Here is an 18,686-nt window from a genome sequence, read left to right as displayed (position 1 = left end):
TCTGCTGGTGGAGGTGGGAGCGGCATGCAGTCCTCCCACTGAGGTGGAACTAGCAGGTATTCTCCCTCTGCTGGTGGAGGTGGGAGCGGCAGACAGTCCTCCCAAGGAGGTGGAACCAGCAGGCATTCTTCCCTCTACTGGCAGGTACCTGGGATTTGGATGTTCAGCCTTTCCCCTCTTGGGGTGAAAGTTAACCTTTTTTTGGGTTTATTTCAACAAAATAATAGTTGTTTATTATTATTATTATTATTATTATTATTATTATTATTATTATTATAGAGACCCTGTATATTAAATCTGGTGTAAAAATGACAGGCATCTGCCCAATCTCAATGGGGAGTCTTACACATGACTGACATGTCATATGCATTTGACCAGTGTTCTTGTTTGATTGTGAAATAAGAAGATATAAAAAGTAATTTTTTATTTGTCACCAATTTAAGAACTGTATCAGTACAATTACAATTGTTTGACATATTTATTTTTCAAGACTGTATCCGCCCACAGTTCTGCACAATTTTAATTTTACAATACATTCTGAATCATTTACAGAATTTGATCTGATCATATAAGAAACAATGCTTCTTGTCCTATAACACCTGTAAGTTATGACGTATAATTATAAACTAATTACATTGAACTAAAAATATAGTAAATTCTATGAAAAAAGCAAGCAACGCAGATAAATAAATAAAAAATTGTTTATAACATTACTAACCTGTGTTATATTTTTTATTTTAACACTTAAAATACTTTGAAAAATATTATTGATATATAATATATATTTATATTATATATATATGTATATATATATATATATATATATATATATATATATAATATTAAAATAAAAAGACCATAAGGCTTTAAATAAAAATTAATTGTCTGTCTTAAATGTAAGTGCTTGTTTTTGGCTGGTTTACAAAACAAAATTTGGCTTTTTTTGGCCTTGATACTAGTGATCCAAATGTAAGGAGCATATCTCAAAATTCTGCCCTGCCGAGTGCTCTCTTTCTTGGATCAACCTTCGCCGAGGACCTGGTTATTTTTTCGGTTTTCACAGGCAATACATATTCTGGTAGAGGGGAAACAGAGTAACACAATTTGAAGTGTGAAAGGATGGCATGAGTGCCATCAGACCAGGAAATGAAACCAAAACAATAGAATGGACGAGGCTAAACTGAACGCAGTAGCACTTATCTTTTCATTAAACAAAAAAAATAAGCAAACAGTTTAAAGCAAAACACAATAATAATCAAAAAAACGAGCTATACTGAGCATGCTCAGAACCCAAATTTCAAAACCAACGAAAGGCACTATTCTGGGCCACTTCCTTTGTACCCTGAAATTTTCAGACAAAAATTTGGGTGCCGGTTTTTGGATGGTTTAAAAAAAAAACAGTTAGATGCATAGCATTTACAGTTTTTCAGGTAAGCATTTAAATACATTGTATGTTTAATCATGAAATATCTATTTTTAGACCGTGAAATAAGCCATTTTTACAGTGAAATAAATAGCACCCTATCCATAAATGAACAGCGTTTAAACCACCTCCTCCTTCTCCCTATTCAGAAACATCTGACTATTCTATAGATCTTATTTTTAATGTAACATTTGTGTTGCCAGTGATACACACCGTAATGATCTGAAAATGTACAAACTTCAGTGTTTAAAGTTTAATTGTACATAAACGCTTTAGTGTATGTACAAGTGACGGTGTAAAACCTGTATACTGCAGTTAGGTTGTGCTTCTGTCTGTAACAACCAGTGTCTGTGTCTGAACAGCTCAGTAAGCTGTTTCAAGAGCAAAGCAACACTCCAAGGTGACCTCTTTAGGTTCTCACAAAATATTTCAATGCTGTTTTTTCTTATATAAATATTGGGGGGAAAAACTCTTCACGTCCTCAATGTGGTTTAGAACTACGGGACCAATAATTTCAGTTCTGGTGAAGTTTACGGTTTTGTCTTTTTTTATTTTACAAAATTCATACATGTAATATCATGCTATGGCTTCATTTTGTAATTTGGTTATTTTGCAGTTTTACTTAGGGAGATGGTTGTTAGAAATAAAAATGCATTAATGCATTGTAATTATTAAATACAAAACAATATGGCCCTCCAGAACAGGAATTGGTTTAGGCGATTGTGATGTAATATCAATCAATATTTATTTTATATAGCACCTTTCATAGTGGACCACCACCACAAAGCGCTTTTATACAACTGTATAAATATACTACTGTAATAGTGCCAAAAATGTTTACAAAGTCAAATACCAACTGTAATGACTCCCCCACCCTCCAAGGGATCATCCCTTACCCGTTGTGTGATAATGATGTTAGGGATGCTCCCTGAGACCTCTGAGTACAGTAGGTCAGTTCCACATCAAATCCAAGTTCAGACTCTGCAACAGCCCTAGCAATCAATATTCATTGATTTTGGGGGACTTAAAGCTATAAATCTCTTGAGAAGCAACATCCAAAATCGTATCATTAAGATATCAGAAATAATAAAGTCACCTTTGGCTAAAATGAAATCCAAGCAGTCTGTGAGTGTGTATGTGTGTTTAACAAAAAAGCATTAGTGTGGAGTAGAAATCCTGTCACAAGAGAAGTAATATCTTAAAGTAAGTATGATTGACAACAGCACAGTAACATTTAGCAGAAACACATGTGTTCATTTAGTTTTCTGTTTTGTTTTGTGAAGCGACACCCTTATTCTTCTATATCCAGATGGTCAGAATGCTAGAGCTTGGCAGCAGCCAAAGTCCATATCTCAGTTGTTAGAAAGTCAAACCTAAACTCTGTGATATGTCTTAGAAGAGAAAGAAACTTGAACTATAGGGGAGAGCCAAAATTCTCTCTTTATACAGTTGTAAATTCTGTTCCATTGCCTTTTATAACACAGCAAAGAATAAATATGAGTTACAAGACTACACCATGAGGTTCCACAGGTACTTCCTCTGTGTGCGTGTCAAGATATCCCATGAGATTCACAGATTGTAAATCTGTTTTACATGCAATGATTTCAGTTATGGGTGCCTCAGGGTGGGCTTTGAACGCAATATTCAATTGTTGATTTTTTAAAAAAATGATCAGAAACAATATGGAAAGCTAAACTTTTTTTTTTTTATAGAAACTGGCGTACATTTTCTACAGGTAGAAAAAAGTTAGCTATGAACGTAATATTTTTTAAAACATTGCACATCTGTAGAGAGAGATTTGATGAAAAATCACCAGCTTGTAACATCAACTGAAATGAGTCTGTCTCCCATGTGTGACAGTTTAATATAGAAAAGGGGTTTGAGGGCTTATGGAGAACTAAATCAGCCTTGCTATGGTAACAATGCATAATATGAGAAGAATCAGGTTGATAATAACCAGGATTTTTTCTTTCATATTCTGCACAGCTGTGAGGATGATACAGTTCCATAGGGAGGTGAGCAAATGATTAAGAGACTGCTGGCTGAGTGCCTTATTCTAATCCGAATACATGCTATGAGATTAATAGGCAAGCAACTGCTAGAACAAGCCTTAAAGATCCAGATCTGTGCTGGGTTTAGAACAGTGTTCAAATGACCAACTGTCACTCATGTTGATCAAATCGAAAATGTATAGAAAGACATATTCTTTTCCTGAAACATGGTTAATATGTTGTATATAATGTTTCTTTAAGTATTTACTGCTGCCTTCATCCCCATATGCTAAAAGACTAGCTGAGTGTTTCTGATAATAAATAATGTTTTTTTAAACTTTAAAAAAAAATTTCCAGACACTGCATAGATGCCAATACCAGTGTATGAGAAGATGCATGAACTACATCACTGCTGGTTTGGGGATAGTGTGGCTATAATACTAGGGTTTGAACCTGCATAATCTCCATCAATAAGACAGTTGGGTCTCTTCAGTTCCATACTGTTGCCATGTATCTCAATGCAATCAATTTCACTTACAATCTAAACCTCAAGACGTCAACTTCAAGTGATGGCAGACTACGGGAAGAGCCTAACAAGATTTTCCTTTGTTTGATGGATGGATATATGGTAAAAACAGTGTATAAGTAGATTTTCTAGGCATTTTTGTGGGGAACGGCTTAAAAGTGGGAAACAACTAATATACTGGTGCGACATGCACCGGTGTGTCTAATATTAAAGGGTACTTAAGGACCTTTTTCTTTTATTGTGTTACATGTTGTCTTGTGTTGCTGCAACTGTTTATGTTAGGTGTGTGTATTGGGGTTTTTTTTGTTGTTTTTTTACATTTTGACCACTTTTTTAACTTTTAAATTGCATTCCCTGCCTCAAGATGGCTTTGCATGTACCTGCATTTACTGCTCAGAACTACATTTCCCATCATCCTCCTGCTAACATATGTAACTGAGATGGATTTGCCAATGAGCAGGAGGATGATGGGAAATGTAGTTCTGAGAGGTCCATGCAGGTACATGTGAAGACATCTTGAGGTGTTTTTGTGTTAACGTGATTCGCCTGCATTAAGCGATGGACTGTAAACACCCACTCAATAATCTGATATTCATATGACTTATCATTTTCATGTGTCCCCACGGGTCTCAAACAACTAGACAAACCCTGCAAAATGATGAATGAAAAAGTAGCAAACCAAATACTCATTTAATACAAAAATCAAACTTGGATTATTTCCAGGAAATTGTGTTGTTAGTTAGAGGGCACCTTTAGGTAAGTGAATATTGTATTGATAAAACATTACCAACTTTTTCTACAATCAGAAGTCCTGGTCTTTAAATACCACGTTAAATCCAAGACACTAACTTTAAACTGAAACATACACTTGGAAGAGCTTATTGACTGGCTTTAGAAATATTTATATTTTTTTTGTATATTCAAACAACTAAGTTACTCAAGTTTGGTTTGCAAATGTTTTTCTAAAAGTAAAGAAAGCAGCACAAACACAATGTGAAAGGATAGCATCAGTGCAGGCTTTAAAGAATACTGTGGCTCATCTAGTAAAAGCATTGAGCACAAGTTGGGCCATGGAGCAGAAGTTTGCCAATTTGAATGCTGTTTGAGCCGATTTTGGCAAGTAGTTTGGGTATCGTTGAAATAGCCTTAGCCTTTGTGAGGGTCAAGATGAACAGTTCACATCCAGGATTCAGTAGGTTTGCAAAATTAGTTGAATCGTACAGCAGAAACGGAGATTGTCTGTTGACCTTTAGCCCTCCTGATTGGTAAGTGGGTTGCAGCATAAGGTCTTATTCAAGTTGGTAATTTCAAACTGTGTAGAAAAACAAATAGGTATACTCTAAATTTGAATAAATAACAAAATAAAACATACCATAAAGGCGTATATGAAGGGTTTCCAGGAGCAAGCTGTTTTTCTAATTTCAAAACGACTATGAGAGTATAGAAGGACACAACACAATATATCTATAAACTCAAACCATTTCAGCCCTGCAATGTTTATAGTAATAGTATACTTGAATTTGCATAGTTGACTGGTTTAGTCAGTAAACATTGTTTTGACCCTAGTACAATTTTAAATAACCAGTTGTAAAAACAAACAGCAGGAGTTGGGGTTCAGAGAGAACACTTTGATGTTCTAAATGATTCAAATGTTCTTGTGAGTGGTATGCTGTGTTTGTTAATATCAGGCTACAGTTCAATTGGCAACAGCCATTGCATTGCTACACAGTAAATGGACACATTAATAATAACTTTAGCCCAGTGTTTAACACCCAGAAGGATACCTGCCTTGATGAATCTTAGAAAATGTGTCCTTGTCTCATTTTCAGATTTCCTGTTGTATGCCCTCTATCTTTCACTGTACTAAATAAACTGGTATAACTTAAGCACATAACTTGTCAATATGAATCACAATGTTGAAGGATGAGCCAGTTGCACAGACATCCACTATCATACCCCTTGTGAAGTCACAAGTATCCTTCCTCTTACTCATGATTGTTGCCTTGTAGATCACATGATACATCATGTGACGTGCATTCAATGCAAATCAGCATATTTAAAGAATATATTGTACCGGCCTACAACACCATTCATGTCCATGTCCAAACAATACTAATGCAATCTTCATAATATGAATAGTTTTATTGTTAATAGGGGTGTTGTTTTACAAGAAAGTGTAACTGGGCACAGGTGACCATGCAAACAGCCAAAGAGCTGGTCTTGTCTGCATTCATGGTTATAGAGCTTTTAACTTGATTTAATCTCACTGAAAGGGAACAGAATCTAAAAGCAGTGGATCACATAACCCTGCCCGTTACAAAAGCACAAACAAGGAGAAGGAATTTGAATCTCATGGGTGGTATATACTAATGGCATAGAAGACTTTGGAACCACTAGTGAAAATGTGAAATGTAATGCAAATGGTATTTGTTTGAAACCCAAGGAATAATAAAGCTTGGCTTCTAGGAAATAGCACATAAACCACATACCTTTACACTGATTTATAGATGCTTGGTTCAGTATTATGATATGATTAACTTTTGGATCATTATTTTTTGCTTAGTCCTATAAATCACAATCCAATATAACGTTTAATTGCCAAACAATAGCCAATTACGTCTCCCACAAGACGTGTTATTTATTGGAAGTAAGATTTAGATTTTTCTAGACTCTGCAATTTTCCAAACAATACCCTATAAATACATCTCTTCACAGGACTTTACAACTTGTACTGTAGAGTTCAGCTAGACTGCTACAAGGAGATTTAATGAAAAATACCAATAGAAAAGGATAAAAAACCGGTAAGCTGTGTTTCTTTTTTTAATTCATAACTTCAAAGAACATTTACATGAAGGTTGCTAAACTGTACAAGAGCTACTGCATACAATGTGTGTACGTATGTAGTAGTTATTATTATATGTCAATATTGACAAACAGTTAAAAATGACTGTAAAATTATTTTATTATTTCCTTAGATGAATTAAATTGTTGAGATGTAAAATAATGTAGCGTTAGTAATGATGTGAATCTCCTAAGAGAGCTATTTTTGTCTAAATGATATCTGTTAGATAAATGCGGCTACTACACCTACAGAAGGGTAAATATGATTCATATAGTGGAACATCTATGGACAAAAGTTTTGCATCACCCTTTAGAATTAACCAATTTTGCTTCATAAAGTCGAATGAAACCTGATGAATAATGTTAATAATGTTACAAAAACTTACAAACTGAAAAATCTGACATTTCAAAATTTAACATGAAATACAGTACCACTATTATGGCTTCCAGTAGACTTTTGCTATATAATTTTATAGTTTCTTTGATTACATGATGTTAAATTAAAAATCTCAATTATGTTCATGCATTTTTTTTTTCTCAATCCTAAAATTCTAGGTGATGCTGAACTTTTGGCCATAGCTGTAGTCACTTTTCCAATTCAGAAATCTGACATTTTCACATTCTGAGAGCTAACACATTGAATTTGAGAGGGTTGAGAACATTAATTAATATGTTCATGTATTATTTAATGTGCACTTGTAGTATTCTCACCACAATTCAATATGCTTTAAAGTAAAGTCTAGAGTTATGTATACTTCCTTTTAAAATGAGCTCCAGTAAACTGAAATCAAGCTCCATCTTGACAGTCAAGGGAACTTCAGACTGATTGCAAGTAGAGCCCATTGTTTCAAGGTCTTCAGGAAAATGAATACAGTGTCTTCAAATTTTAAATTGTTTCCAGAACACTAATAATCTGTTTTTAGAGACATCACAGTAAAGAAACGTGGGTCTAAAACATGGATTAGTGGTGATAAATATTATTTGTATGACACAAAGGTCACAAATAAACCTGAAAGAGAAATTGCTTACTGAAATGAATCCAATCTTTAGTAATTATGTTACTTTTTTTAGCCAAGGTGACCATGACTCAAATACTGACAATTGTAGTGGCCCTGCTTATGCTAGAGATGCATCTTGGTTTGACTGAAGATCCCAGCCAGATAAACCCTTGTTTACGAGGAAGAGATGGGAGAGATGGGATGGATGGAAAAGAAGGAACAATTGGCCCCAAAGGTGAAAAGGGGGATAGAGGTGCGTCAATAGAAACAAATCTACTATTAGATACCTGGTAGCTCTTTGAGCTGCCATTAGAAACAGATTCTACTACATTCCAATGTACTTTGTATACTGCATTTTAAAAAGGGTTACCGAACAGGATGTAATACATTACATACTATTACTGCCATACTGTGTGATATATTCTGAAATATCTTTTTCAACATAATCATGATTGTTTTGACATTTTTTTGTACATGTCCTTGGTCTGAAGCAAGCTGAAGAGACATCTAAGGCACAATGCTTTGCTTTTTGTTTTGGTCCAGTTCCTTTACAAATGTATAGCTGTGAGAGACTGGGGAATACAAAAGATAATTTGGTTCTGTGTTACAGAGTGTGACAGTATCAGGATTGAGGTTTTACTTACTGTATAGCCTTCAGTTCAAACTAATATATGCCTTTCCAGGAGAAAGTGTCCAGGGTGCTCCAGGGAAAGCTGGTCCATATGTGAAGGGTGAAAAAGGGGAACCAGGTACATTTGCTTTTACTGCTCTACCGCATGGACAATCAAAAGCCCCCTGCATAACCGCCACAACTAAATGTAACTCCTCCTAGTGGTTATATGTTAAATATACCTATATGTTCTTTCATTTATTCCTACACTGTTATGCTTGTTAACTGTTTTAAATAAAGTTTTACAAAAATAAGATTAAAGCAAAAATACCCTTTTCACACACACACATCAACACAAACATTTAGTTCAGTAAGGACTGGCTTGGATTGGTCCTCAGTGTGAGCCTGAGGTACATGGATGCATGCATGTCCATTGACACGACAGCAACTGGCAACATCCACTGCACTGCTGTAGCATAAGTGTCATCATTTTGGGGAAGGGGGGTGGAATATAAAGTTAAATGTTGGGTAAATACACATTATGCGTAAATAGAAGAACACATTTGCACATAAGCTAGGTCATTGTATGATAATGTTTAGCAGTATCCAGCAGCTCTTTCTTTATTTTGTTAATTCTGCACAATTTTGAGTACAGCTATGTCCACATGTTGTGCATCACCTAGAATTTTAGGATTGATACATATATGAACATAGTTGAGATCTTTTATTTAACATCATATAATCAAAGAAACTACAAAATGATATCGCAACAGTCTACCGGAAGCCATAATAGTAGTACAGTATTTCATGTTAGATCTTGAAATGTCACATTTTTCCATTTTTGTCAGTTTTCCGTTAAGTATATGGATAACAAGAAAGCAGTATGCAATTCATCATGTTACCGTAACATTATTCAACAGGTTTTATTCAACTTTATGAAGCAAAATTTGTTGATTCTATAGGGTGATGCAAAACATTTGGCCATAGCTATACACATATAATACAAAAATATAAATATTAACCTTAAATAGAGTATAAACATATGTTTCTATTATTATTATATTATTATTATTATTATTATTATTATTATTATTATTATTTTATTATTAATTAAAATAATTACTTTTTATTTAAAGCCTTTTACCAGAAAAGTAAAATTATATATATCTATTGATTTCAGGTACACCCATGTATGAAAAACGCATCGCTGAATTAGAGACAGAGCTCCAGAAACTGAAGGATAATTACTCTGCGATTGAAAAACGTAAGAGACTTCATTAGTCTGTGTAAAGTTCCAGGGAGCTGCTTTTTTGGTTCACCCAAAGAGAGTTCTAGAAAATTAGTATGACTCTCCCATGGGTATTTCCTTAGATTTCTATGCTCCTCCTTGGCCTGATTATACTTTTCTGAGGTTATTAAGGAAGGTGTTGGTTTAACTCTGAGTGTACATCCTTATATGCACTGAAAAAATAATTCAGATAGTTCCTTTGACGAGAACAGCAGTAATGTTATCAATTTAATAATTAGTTTTTACGTGATGACCTAGCTAAAGTGAAAATGTGTTCAATGGCCAGTTTTTTATTTTAGCTATACTTTATCGACTGGCCATAGATAATGTGGGAATGAACAAGGTCCATGTAAAGAAATAGACTTACATTATAGGTCTTTAGCTGTAAAAATTATAAGTATCTTGGTATATATATTGAGCTTATTAAAAATATTACTTAAAATATTCTGCCAATAAGTTTAGACTGTCTGCATAAAAAGCACAACAGTAATCCATATGTATAACTATTACTTTTATTTAAAGGTTTCGCCTTTACGGTTTGGAGCACAAGTGGTAGCACAGTCTTTGGATCCAGGAAAGACTCAGCCACTTTTGAAGAGGGCTTGAAAATCTGTAGCGATGTCGGTGGACAAATTGCCACTCCTAAGAGCCAATCTGAAAATGATGCCATCATTGAGATCGTCAAAGCAACTAATTTTGCATACATTGGGATGAATGACAGAGAAACAGAAGGGACATTTGTAGACTTAAATAATCAACCATTAGAGTTTACAAAATGGAAAATTGGTGAACCGAATAACAGTGGGAATTCTGAAGATTGCACTGTTATTATTCCTGATGGGACCTGGAATGATATATCATGTGACAGAAAATTCATAATAATATGTCAATTTTAAAACATAAGGCAAAACACATAAAGATACTACCTGCCACATTTGTCTACCCTTAAGCAAACCACATTACCTTGCAAGCAAAAACTACAAGGCTTGTTTCACATGCTGCACATACTGCAATTCTCCAGTGATTTTCCTTTATGAAAAATATCCTGCATTTTGTGAAAAAGGAAAACATACAGATAAAAAAAAAAACAATATGCTATGATTATGTTTTGTTAGTGCTGTGCAAAAATGTCATTTTTGTCATAAAATGTCATAATGCATGTTTTAATGTCAAGAATTATATTTCTATTATGTGTTCCATCTCTGTATTTCCAGCATTCCTCAGGCATGCTATAAGAGCATCAAATAGATTGTGAAAAGCCAAAGGGTGTAATGGAATGGGCTGCTTAATATCAGTTTATGAAGAAACTGTGAATAAGGAAACACGTGTTGTAGCCATGTATTGAAAGTGTGGGTCCCCAGAAAATTTACATCTCTTTACCGACTCATGACCATTTCTTTGGCACCTAAAAAAAAGTTAGGTTACTTACTTGAAAGAGAAGACGACCACCAAAACATACTTTTGGGATATGCCTGCCTTAGGTAGGTATTCACTGAGCTCTTTATATCAGATCTGCCGATAGGCCCCTTCCTGGGGTGACGTCCTTGGTCACACCTACTGAGGGATTAAGCAATCAACCCATGGGAGCCATGTTCTCTTTTGTATGGAACCCATGGGGGCAACTGATGTGACCTGGCTGGTTGGTGGTCGTCTTCTCTTTCAGGGAATCAGGGTTATGGTAAGTAACCTAACATTCCCTTTCAATTCGAAGACAACCACCAAAACATACTTATGGGAAAGTATACCAGAGCCGTCGCAAGGGAGAACAGATGAGGGACGCATCAGAACCTCATAACTCAAAGTTACCAGTGCGAGCTTGCAACCTCAAGGACCCTCATGCCTAATGAAGGCAAGGAAGGCTCTATCACACTAAGGTAATAGAACCTGGAGAAAATATGCTTCATAGCCTAGCTAGCCACAGTACAAAAACAGCGGAGAGTGAGGCCCCTCTGAAGAGAGCCCAAGATGTAGCCAACCCTCTGGAGTGCTGCTAACCGCCCAGGTGTGGGCAAGCCAGCATTGTCATATGTAGTCGAGACTGTGTCCACCATCTAGTGCGACAGTAACTGCTTCGAGAGGGGCTGTCTTAGGGTCTGTATACCATGGCAGACAAAGAGCTGGTCAGAATGATGCAGAGCTCTTGTCCTATCCACGCTAAACACCTCAATGCCCGTACCAGGCAGAGGAAGTTCAATCTCCTATCCTCCTCTGAAGAAAACGGAGGTGGACGGAAAGACTCCGGTTCCACAGACTGGTTTATGTGGAAGGCTGTGATCACCCTATGGAGGAAAGCAGGGTTTGTATGTAGTGTCACACTGCTGCCATCATCCCAAATACGCATACAGGAATCGATGGGAAAGCATACAAAAAATAATGCTTTGGGTCACTTGTGGTCTAGGGCGTTGATGCCTAGTGGACAGGGGGAAATGGGTCATCTCTGCCAGTGCAAAGAGATTGATGGGCTTCCCTGAAGCATTCCCAAATGCGTGGCACCATCTGAGAGTACAGTCACCATTCTGACGTGTGAGGACCCTTCCTGTGAGAGGAGGTCCACTGCCCAATTCACCACTCTTGGGAGATGGACAGCCCAGAGGTATAGTAAGTGCCACTGTGCCCAGATCAACAGCCAAAAGGCTATGTTGTCTAACCCTGGGGACCAAATCCCTCCCTGGTGGTTCACGTACACCACTACTGATATGTTGTCCATGTGGACAAGGATCACAGGAAGGAAATGTTGAAGCTCAAAGTGGACCACTCTCAGATCCCGTTCATTTATGTGCAGGGATGTCCAACTACCCGACCAGGGTCCGCAAACTCTTCTGTCTGCCCGGACCACCCCCCAACCACAGTTGGATGCATCTGTCATCACCAACTGAGTTGTGTATCACTCCCATCCTTAAGCCTTCGCTCAGCCTTTGCATAGAACTTCCCAGCATAGGCGAGACACGGTGAGTCGACGGTGTCTGTCGCACTTGGGGTGTAGCCGAAAAGTACCGAGCCACACTTGGATCAGGTGCATGTGGAGTAACCCCAGTTGGGTGGCTGATGAAACCCAATAGTTTTTAACACAACACCAGTTATACTGTGAACCCTTGTTGAACAGGGGCAGACAGTTATCTGACAGGTAGGCTCACATCGTAAGGGAATCCAGCCAGACACCCAAGTAGACCATACTTTGCACCAGTATTAATTGGTTCTGGCATCGTTGAGGGTGAGACCCAGCCTCAACAGATGCTTCGTCACAATCACTGTATGGGCCACTACTCCTTCCTGAGACTGGGACAGATCGACCAGTTGTCCAGGTAGTTCATCACCCTGATCCCTTGCAACCGCAAGGGAGCTAGGATGACATCAATGTACTTTGAAATCATGCGAAGGGCTAAGGAGAGTCCGAATGGTAGCACTGAAAACTCGAAGGCACTCTCCTAAAAGGTGTGTGCTCGGCAAATAGGGACATGGAATACGCACCTTTTTTTTCCACAGTTATAAATCATTCACCCGGCCGGACAGACTGGCGAGTACAGTGGACGCCAGCGCCTCGTTCTCTCCCATACCAGAGTACAGGAGGGGATCATTGAAACTACCTGCCGAGACGCCTTGCATTCTCATGAGAGCGCTGCAGCAATTCCTCTGCTGCTGGTCCAAAGGAATGGTCAGGGTAGGTAGGGGCTGCTTGTGAAGGAAGGAGTCACCTTCCCATGAGGCCGCGATCGAAATAGCATCATGGTTCTCCTCAGCAATGCTGAAATCCGGTTCTGTAACATTCGGGGTGACCGCCGTTGCAAGCGGGTCAGATCCGTGGCCGGCGTTATTGGCTGAACTGAGGCCAGAGCAAGGGCTTGAGCCTGCTGCCAGGCCAGGGGCTCTCAACACCACATATGGCTCAGCTGTGCTAGCAGGGGACATTGTGCAGGACGTGCAAGTGTGTAATTTAGCCATACTTGATGTCTATATGGCCTCAAGGGTGCTGTTCAAACATCGGACGGTGTGAGACCTGTGTATTGAGGCATTCAGGCACCAAGGGTGCAGAAGCACCAAGGACACTGAGTGAGGTACAATACAGTAGTGTTGCTCCGAAAAATCAAGGCACCATGTGCAAGTGTTATTCACATGCTGGGGCACTAAGCACCGAGGCAGGAGCATCTAAGCACGGATGGCGTCGAAGCACCGAAAGGCACCTAGCCTTAACCGCATGTAGTCAACACATTACGATGCGTACTGAATATCGTGTGCACTGAGTGCCCTGAGTACTGTCCGCACCGTGTGCACCAAGTTCCGTGTGCACCGAGTGCATTGAGCACTGCGTGCACCGTGTGCACCCAGTACCATGCGCACTGAGCACTGTGTGCACCAAGGCACCGAAGTACCAAGGGCTGAGTGTGCACAGAGGTACCGAAGCACTGGGGGGCAGCTAATGCAGCGGTGCCTACCCAACCGTGTGTAGTCACACACCTTTAAACTTTAGGCAGCTTTTTCATTATTGCTGCAAGTCTCTGAACGGCACTGGACGTAGCATCCTGAGTGGTCACTTTATGCTAAACGCTGTAGATGTGTTCATTTTGTGTGTTAATACTCCTGGAGTCACAGAGAGGAATCGCTAGCTGGTTCACAATTTGGGGCATGAGGATGATAGATTTTGTTTTATTTTCATTCTGCAAATACCAATTAACAGAAATAGAACATAACATCAGAAATAATGTACTGTATTTGTTAATATACTTTCATCAATTGGTAGTTTTGAAATAACTATACCATATTGTAATGTTTTCTTGTTAGGTGGATAGTTAAATAAATGACTTCCACCTTTAGGCTGCAGGGGTAACAACGGCTAGGGTCTGTTCAATTAATCTAAACAGCAGCACATCTAAATACTGCCACTGTTTAAATATTACAATTGGACCAAACCATGTGTCAAAGAGTGGCTCACCTAGTAAAGGCATGGCTGTGTGGTGTGTGCAGGGGATGTCATGCAGTCAAGGGAGTGCAGTTTGCATCCTGGATGTGCAAAGTGTTTCACAGGGGCGCTGCATTGGTTGTTATGCTCCTGCAGGTTAGAGAAGCAAAATCATCATGGACTGTTTCTGCTCGTGGTAAACAAGCGCCTGATGAGAAACTACAGTTTTTGTTTACTGTAGAATGTTTGTTAAAAGTAAAACTTTACAGACAGTTGGTTTACTGTCTGCTTAACAACGTGATTTCTGTTAATTAGCCAAGAGGATTCCTAATGCTCCCCTAAGCAAATAATTTTCCTTGTGTGTCTAAAAAAAAAAAAAAAAAAAACCTTACTAGAAATGTGTATTATGTACGTCTTAGTATTGTAGTAAATGTTAAATATTATGTTTAATAGCTAATTGAAAGCTACTTCTTTTGTTGTATAGTTAAGCAGTATTGTTAAGTCTACTGCAGGTAGTTTACAAGTTTACATATATATATATATATATATATATATATATATATATATATATATATATATATATATATATATATATATATGTGTGTGTGTGTGTGTGTGTGTGTGTGTGTGTGTGTATATATATATATATATATATATATATATATATATATATATATATATATATATATATATATATATATATATAAATGAGAATTTTGAAATATTTAGCAATTTCATGATTTGTGTTATTACCCTTTACCCAGCCAAAGTGATACACTAACCTTCTGGGACTGTATTGTGACAAATGGTAATACTTGTTGAAGGATATTTTATTCATACATTTTTTACTCCTTGTTGTGGATGCATGCAATTGTGGCCAACTTTGAAAAACTCCACAGTGCAGCCCAAAATGAACATAAACATCTTAGGCAGTAAAACCAGAAGAAAATGTTAAGCTTTGAAATCGTTGAGTCTTATGCAAGCAGTTTGTATGCATATCTCTTAAAATATCATATAACTGTATACACGTCTTGTTTTCTTCTGATTTTTGATTTCAGGTCCACCTGTGGAGCTGAGGCATATTGTTGAATTAGAAGCAGAGATTCAAAAACTGAAGTATAGGTACTCAAATCTTGAAAAACATAAATAGAATACATTTTTTAACAGAGGAAGTAAACTAAGCACCTAAAGTGTACAATACTGACCTCTAGTGTCCCAGATTCAAATCAGAATGTCGTTTTAACATGATCATGAAATGTGACACCACAGTGATCAAATGAAATACAATGTAATGACATGATGTTATAAAATGTTTTGTTCATTTTTACGTTATGGATCAGAAATAGTAATACATTTTTTGGAACTATGAAAGTCTCAGCCACTTTCAAAGGCGGCTTGACATTTTGTACAGGAGTTGGTGGACAAATTGCCACTGAGAAACCAAGCTGAAAATGATGGCCTCCGTGACACTGCCAAAGAAGTTGGAAATGTATAGATCAGAATGAAAGACCAAAGAACAAAAGAGAGGATTCAGTATTTAAATGGAAAACCTATAGAGTTTATTAAATGGAAAAGTGACAAATTGTAAACTAGCCCGTCTGGAAATACAGGTATGTGTATTTCCATGTCAGGAAAACTCATTTGAAATAAGTATTTGAGATCAATTTTACATTACTAGATGAAGAGAATACTAGCATTCAGGATTAATAGGGACATCTGCTGTGAAATTCAGAAACTGCGACTCCAGATCACTAATATGAATGTGCAAAATGAAAGAATATTTGGCTGCATAAACACACAGTCAACACATCCCTTTGCACTTTTTGGAATGTTTATGATTCATGAATATGGCTACAAAAGCACTCCCCCTTCAGGTGAGGCTGTTTACCTTATAATTTTAATTTGATTTTAGTGGACTGGGACATTTCTTCTTTCCCCTCCCCCCCATATATCTACCAGTATGGGTATTTAAATGGACATTACCAAAGCAGAATAGCATTACAGGAATGAAGCCTTTAACACTATACTCAGTTGTCTTATATGCCTCACATTGGGGTGTGCTTCACTGCCACAGTGTGCAAGAGCAACAGAAGCACACATTTGGAAAACTACAGCAGGAGTGCTCAATAATCTTTGGCATTGACATGAGGTCAAGTTCTGAGACAGAAAAGGTACATTTCTAGTAAAAAAAAAAAAAAAGGTAAGACCTTATCAGTGGCATTGGAACAATTTTTTAAGTGGGGGTGCTGAAACCTATTGAACTTAATAGTAACCCCTGTTTATGATATGATACCGCACCACCAGCACCCCCAGATCCAGTGCCCCTGGACCTTATCTGTCTGCCTAATTGTCAAATCGAAAATCAAATGTCATGAAATACCTTAATTAGTTGTGCTTTACCATGATGTATCGATGCTTTTGCTGTATTAAATGCCATAGAATACCACAGTATACAGTATATGTTTAAAGAAAATCATAAACTTAACACAATTCGAAGAAATATTCAATGACGTTGGAAATCATCTTTATATTGTATAAATGTGTCAATTTTAGGTTATACTTAAATAGCAAAAGAAAGTGTAAAAGTTAAAAACAAAATTTAAATAATATTTATAAGTGATAACTGAATGTAAAACTTACTGCAATGTTTAAAAGTAGAATAATTTGAAATTATAAATATGTTCTTTATATATAAACTAATGAGAACTAAAGGACATTAGTGACAATTTTAGGGTAAATATCAAACCCATTAATTACTGATCTGCCGTCTGGTGGAAGTTAAGGGGATTGACTTGATGACCTTATGTGATGGCAGGTCCACACAATGAAGCGATAAAGAAAATACATTTTGTATGCATAAAATACCTCAAGTTTTAAAGAACATTGAAGAAATTAGCTCAAATATAAAATATAGCTTACAACAAAGTTATATGATAAGATTGTCTACTCACTTCACTTTAACAACTGAACCAATCCCCCGTATCTCTTTTGATTTACTTATCTCTACTCCAGTTGATTTGTTATGTTTTACTTTGACAATTAGAAACAATTCTGGCCATTTGGGAAGAACAGAATACATTTGGTTTTTTAGATCATTAAAACAAAGCAATTTTTTTTTTACCAATGAAACATAAAACATCTACAGTACCACTGCATGCAAGACTCCCTCCTGTTAGGCTCCTTTGGTTATTAATATGATTTCTATTTTTGTTGTTTCCATGTTAAGTATCTGAATCAGGTTTGTCTTTAAGCAGTTTCTGAGTTCCTGACCTTAATGTTCTTATGCAATGAGCAAGCAATCCACCAGGGAACATCTGGCTCTAAAAAGGGCCAGGATATGACTTCGCATAGCAACACTTGGATTTTTTAAATACACATTTATGGTCAAAGATGTGCCGCCAACATGTTTGCACTGAATCACGATAACAGGCATGTTTTATAGATTTATATGCCTAGCTTCAAAGGCAAACATTCTATCATAATATCATAACAGCTGGGTGGGACGGACTGAATTGGGTTTTGAGAATGATACAATCAAAATATGTTTGGAACTAGAAAAGTGGAATAAGAATTCGGAGCCATTTCAGGCCAGTGGACAAATTGACACTCCCAGAAACCAAGTTGAAAATGTGAGCCTCAGATGAGCAGAAGGGAGATATTAAAGATTTAAATGGCAAACCTACAACCTGGAAAGGTGGTGAACCCAATTATGCTAGTAGTAAAGAAGACTACCGTTTTAGTTTTGTGGGAATTGAAATAAAATATTATGTGAAGAACGCTGACAAATTCTGAGGAATTCTAAAATGAAATGTATTGCTATTTATTTGTAATGTAATTTTTGTCTACTATAATTAAAATAAATGTGACCCTTTTAACAACTGTTTGTTTATTAAACCTTTTCTAGTTACTTTTAGTGATCAATTTGTATTAACAAAGGCATTTTATATCTGAGATAATAAAATACAATAACTGTTCAGACACTTCTGTGCAGTAGGGACAACTGCTGCGTACAACTGTCATAAAAAAACTGAGGCTACTTGCCAAGCAGCTCTGGAAATAATTCAAGGCGATCCTATTTCCAAGCCAAGTCTATTATCCAAAGCAGATGGAAAATT

At 37.0% G+C, this 18,686-nt stretch overlaps 1 protein-coding gene across 1 annotated transcript; it reads left to right on the top strand.

The window, feature by feature from the left end:
- The first annotated feature begins 7,863 nt into the window (after positions 1-7,863).
- LOC121317691 (mannose-binding protein-like) lies at positions 7,864-10,734 on the top strand. Its single transcript, XM_041253847.1, has 4 exons — positions 7,864-8,032; positions 8,463-8,528; positions 9,570-9,653; positions 10,200-10,734. Exons 1-4 carry the CDS (start codon positions 7,864-7,866, stop codon positions 10,571-10,573), a joined length of 693 nt encoding a protein of 230 aa, XP_041109781.1. The 3' UTR covers positions 10,574-10,734.
- The last annotated feature ends 7,952 nt before the right edge of the window (positions 10,735-18,686 follow it).

The sequence above is a fragment of the Polyodon spathula genome, chromosome 6, assembly GCF_017654505.1.
Source record: "Polyodon spathula isolate WHYD16114869_AA chromosome 6, ASM1765450v1, whole genome shotgun sequence".
Classification (NCBI taxonomy): Eukaryota; Metazoa; Chordata; class Actinopteri; order Acipenseriformes; family Polyodontidae; genus Polyodon; species Polyodon spathula.
This window is presented reverse-complemented; position numbering and strand designations above follow the sequence as displayed.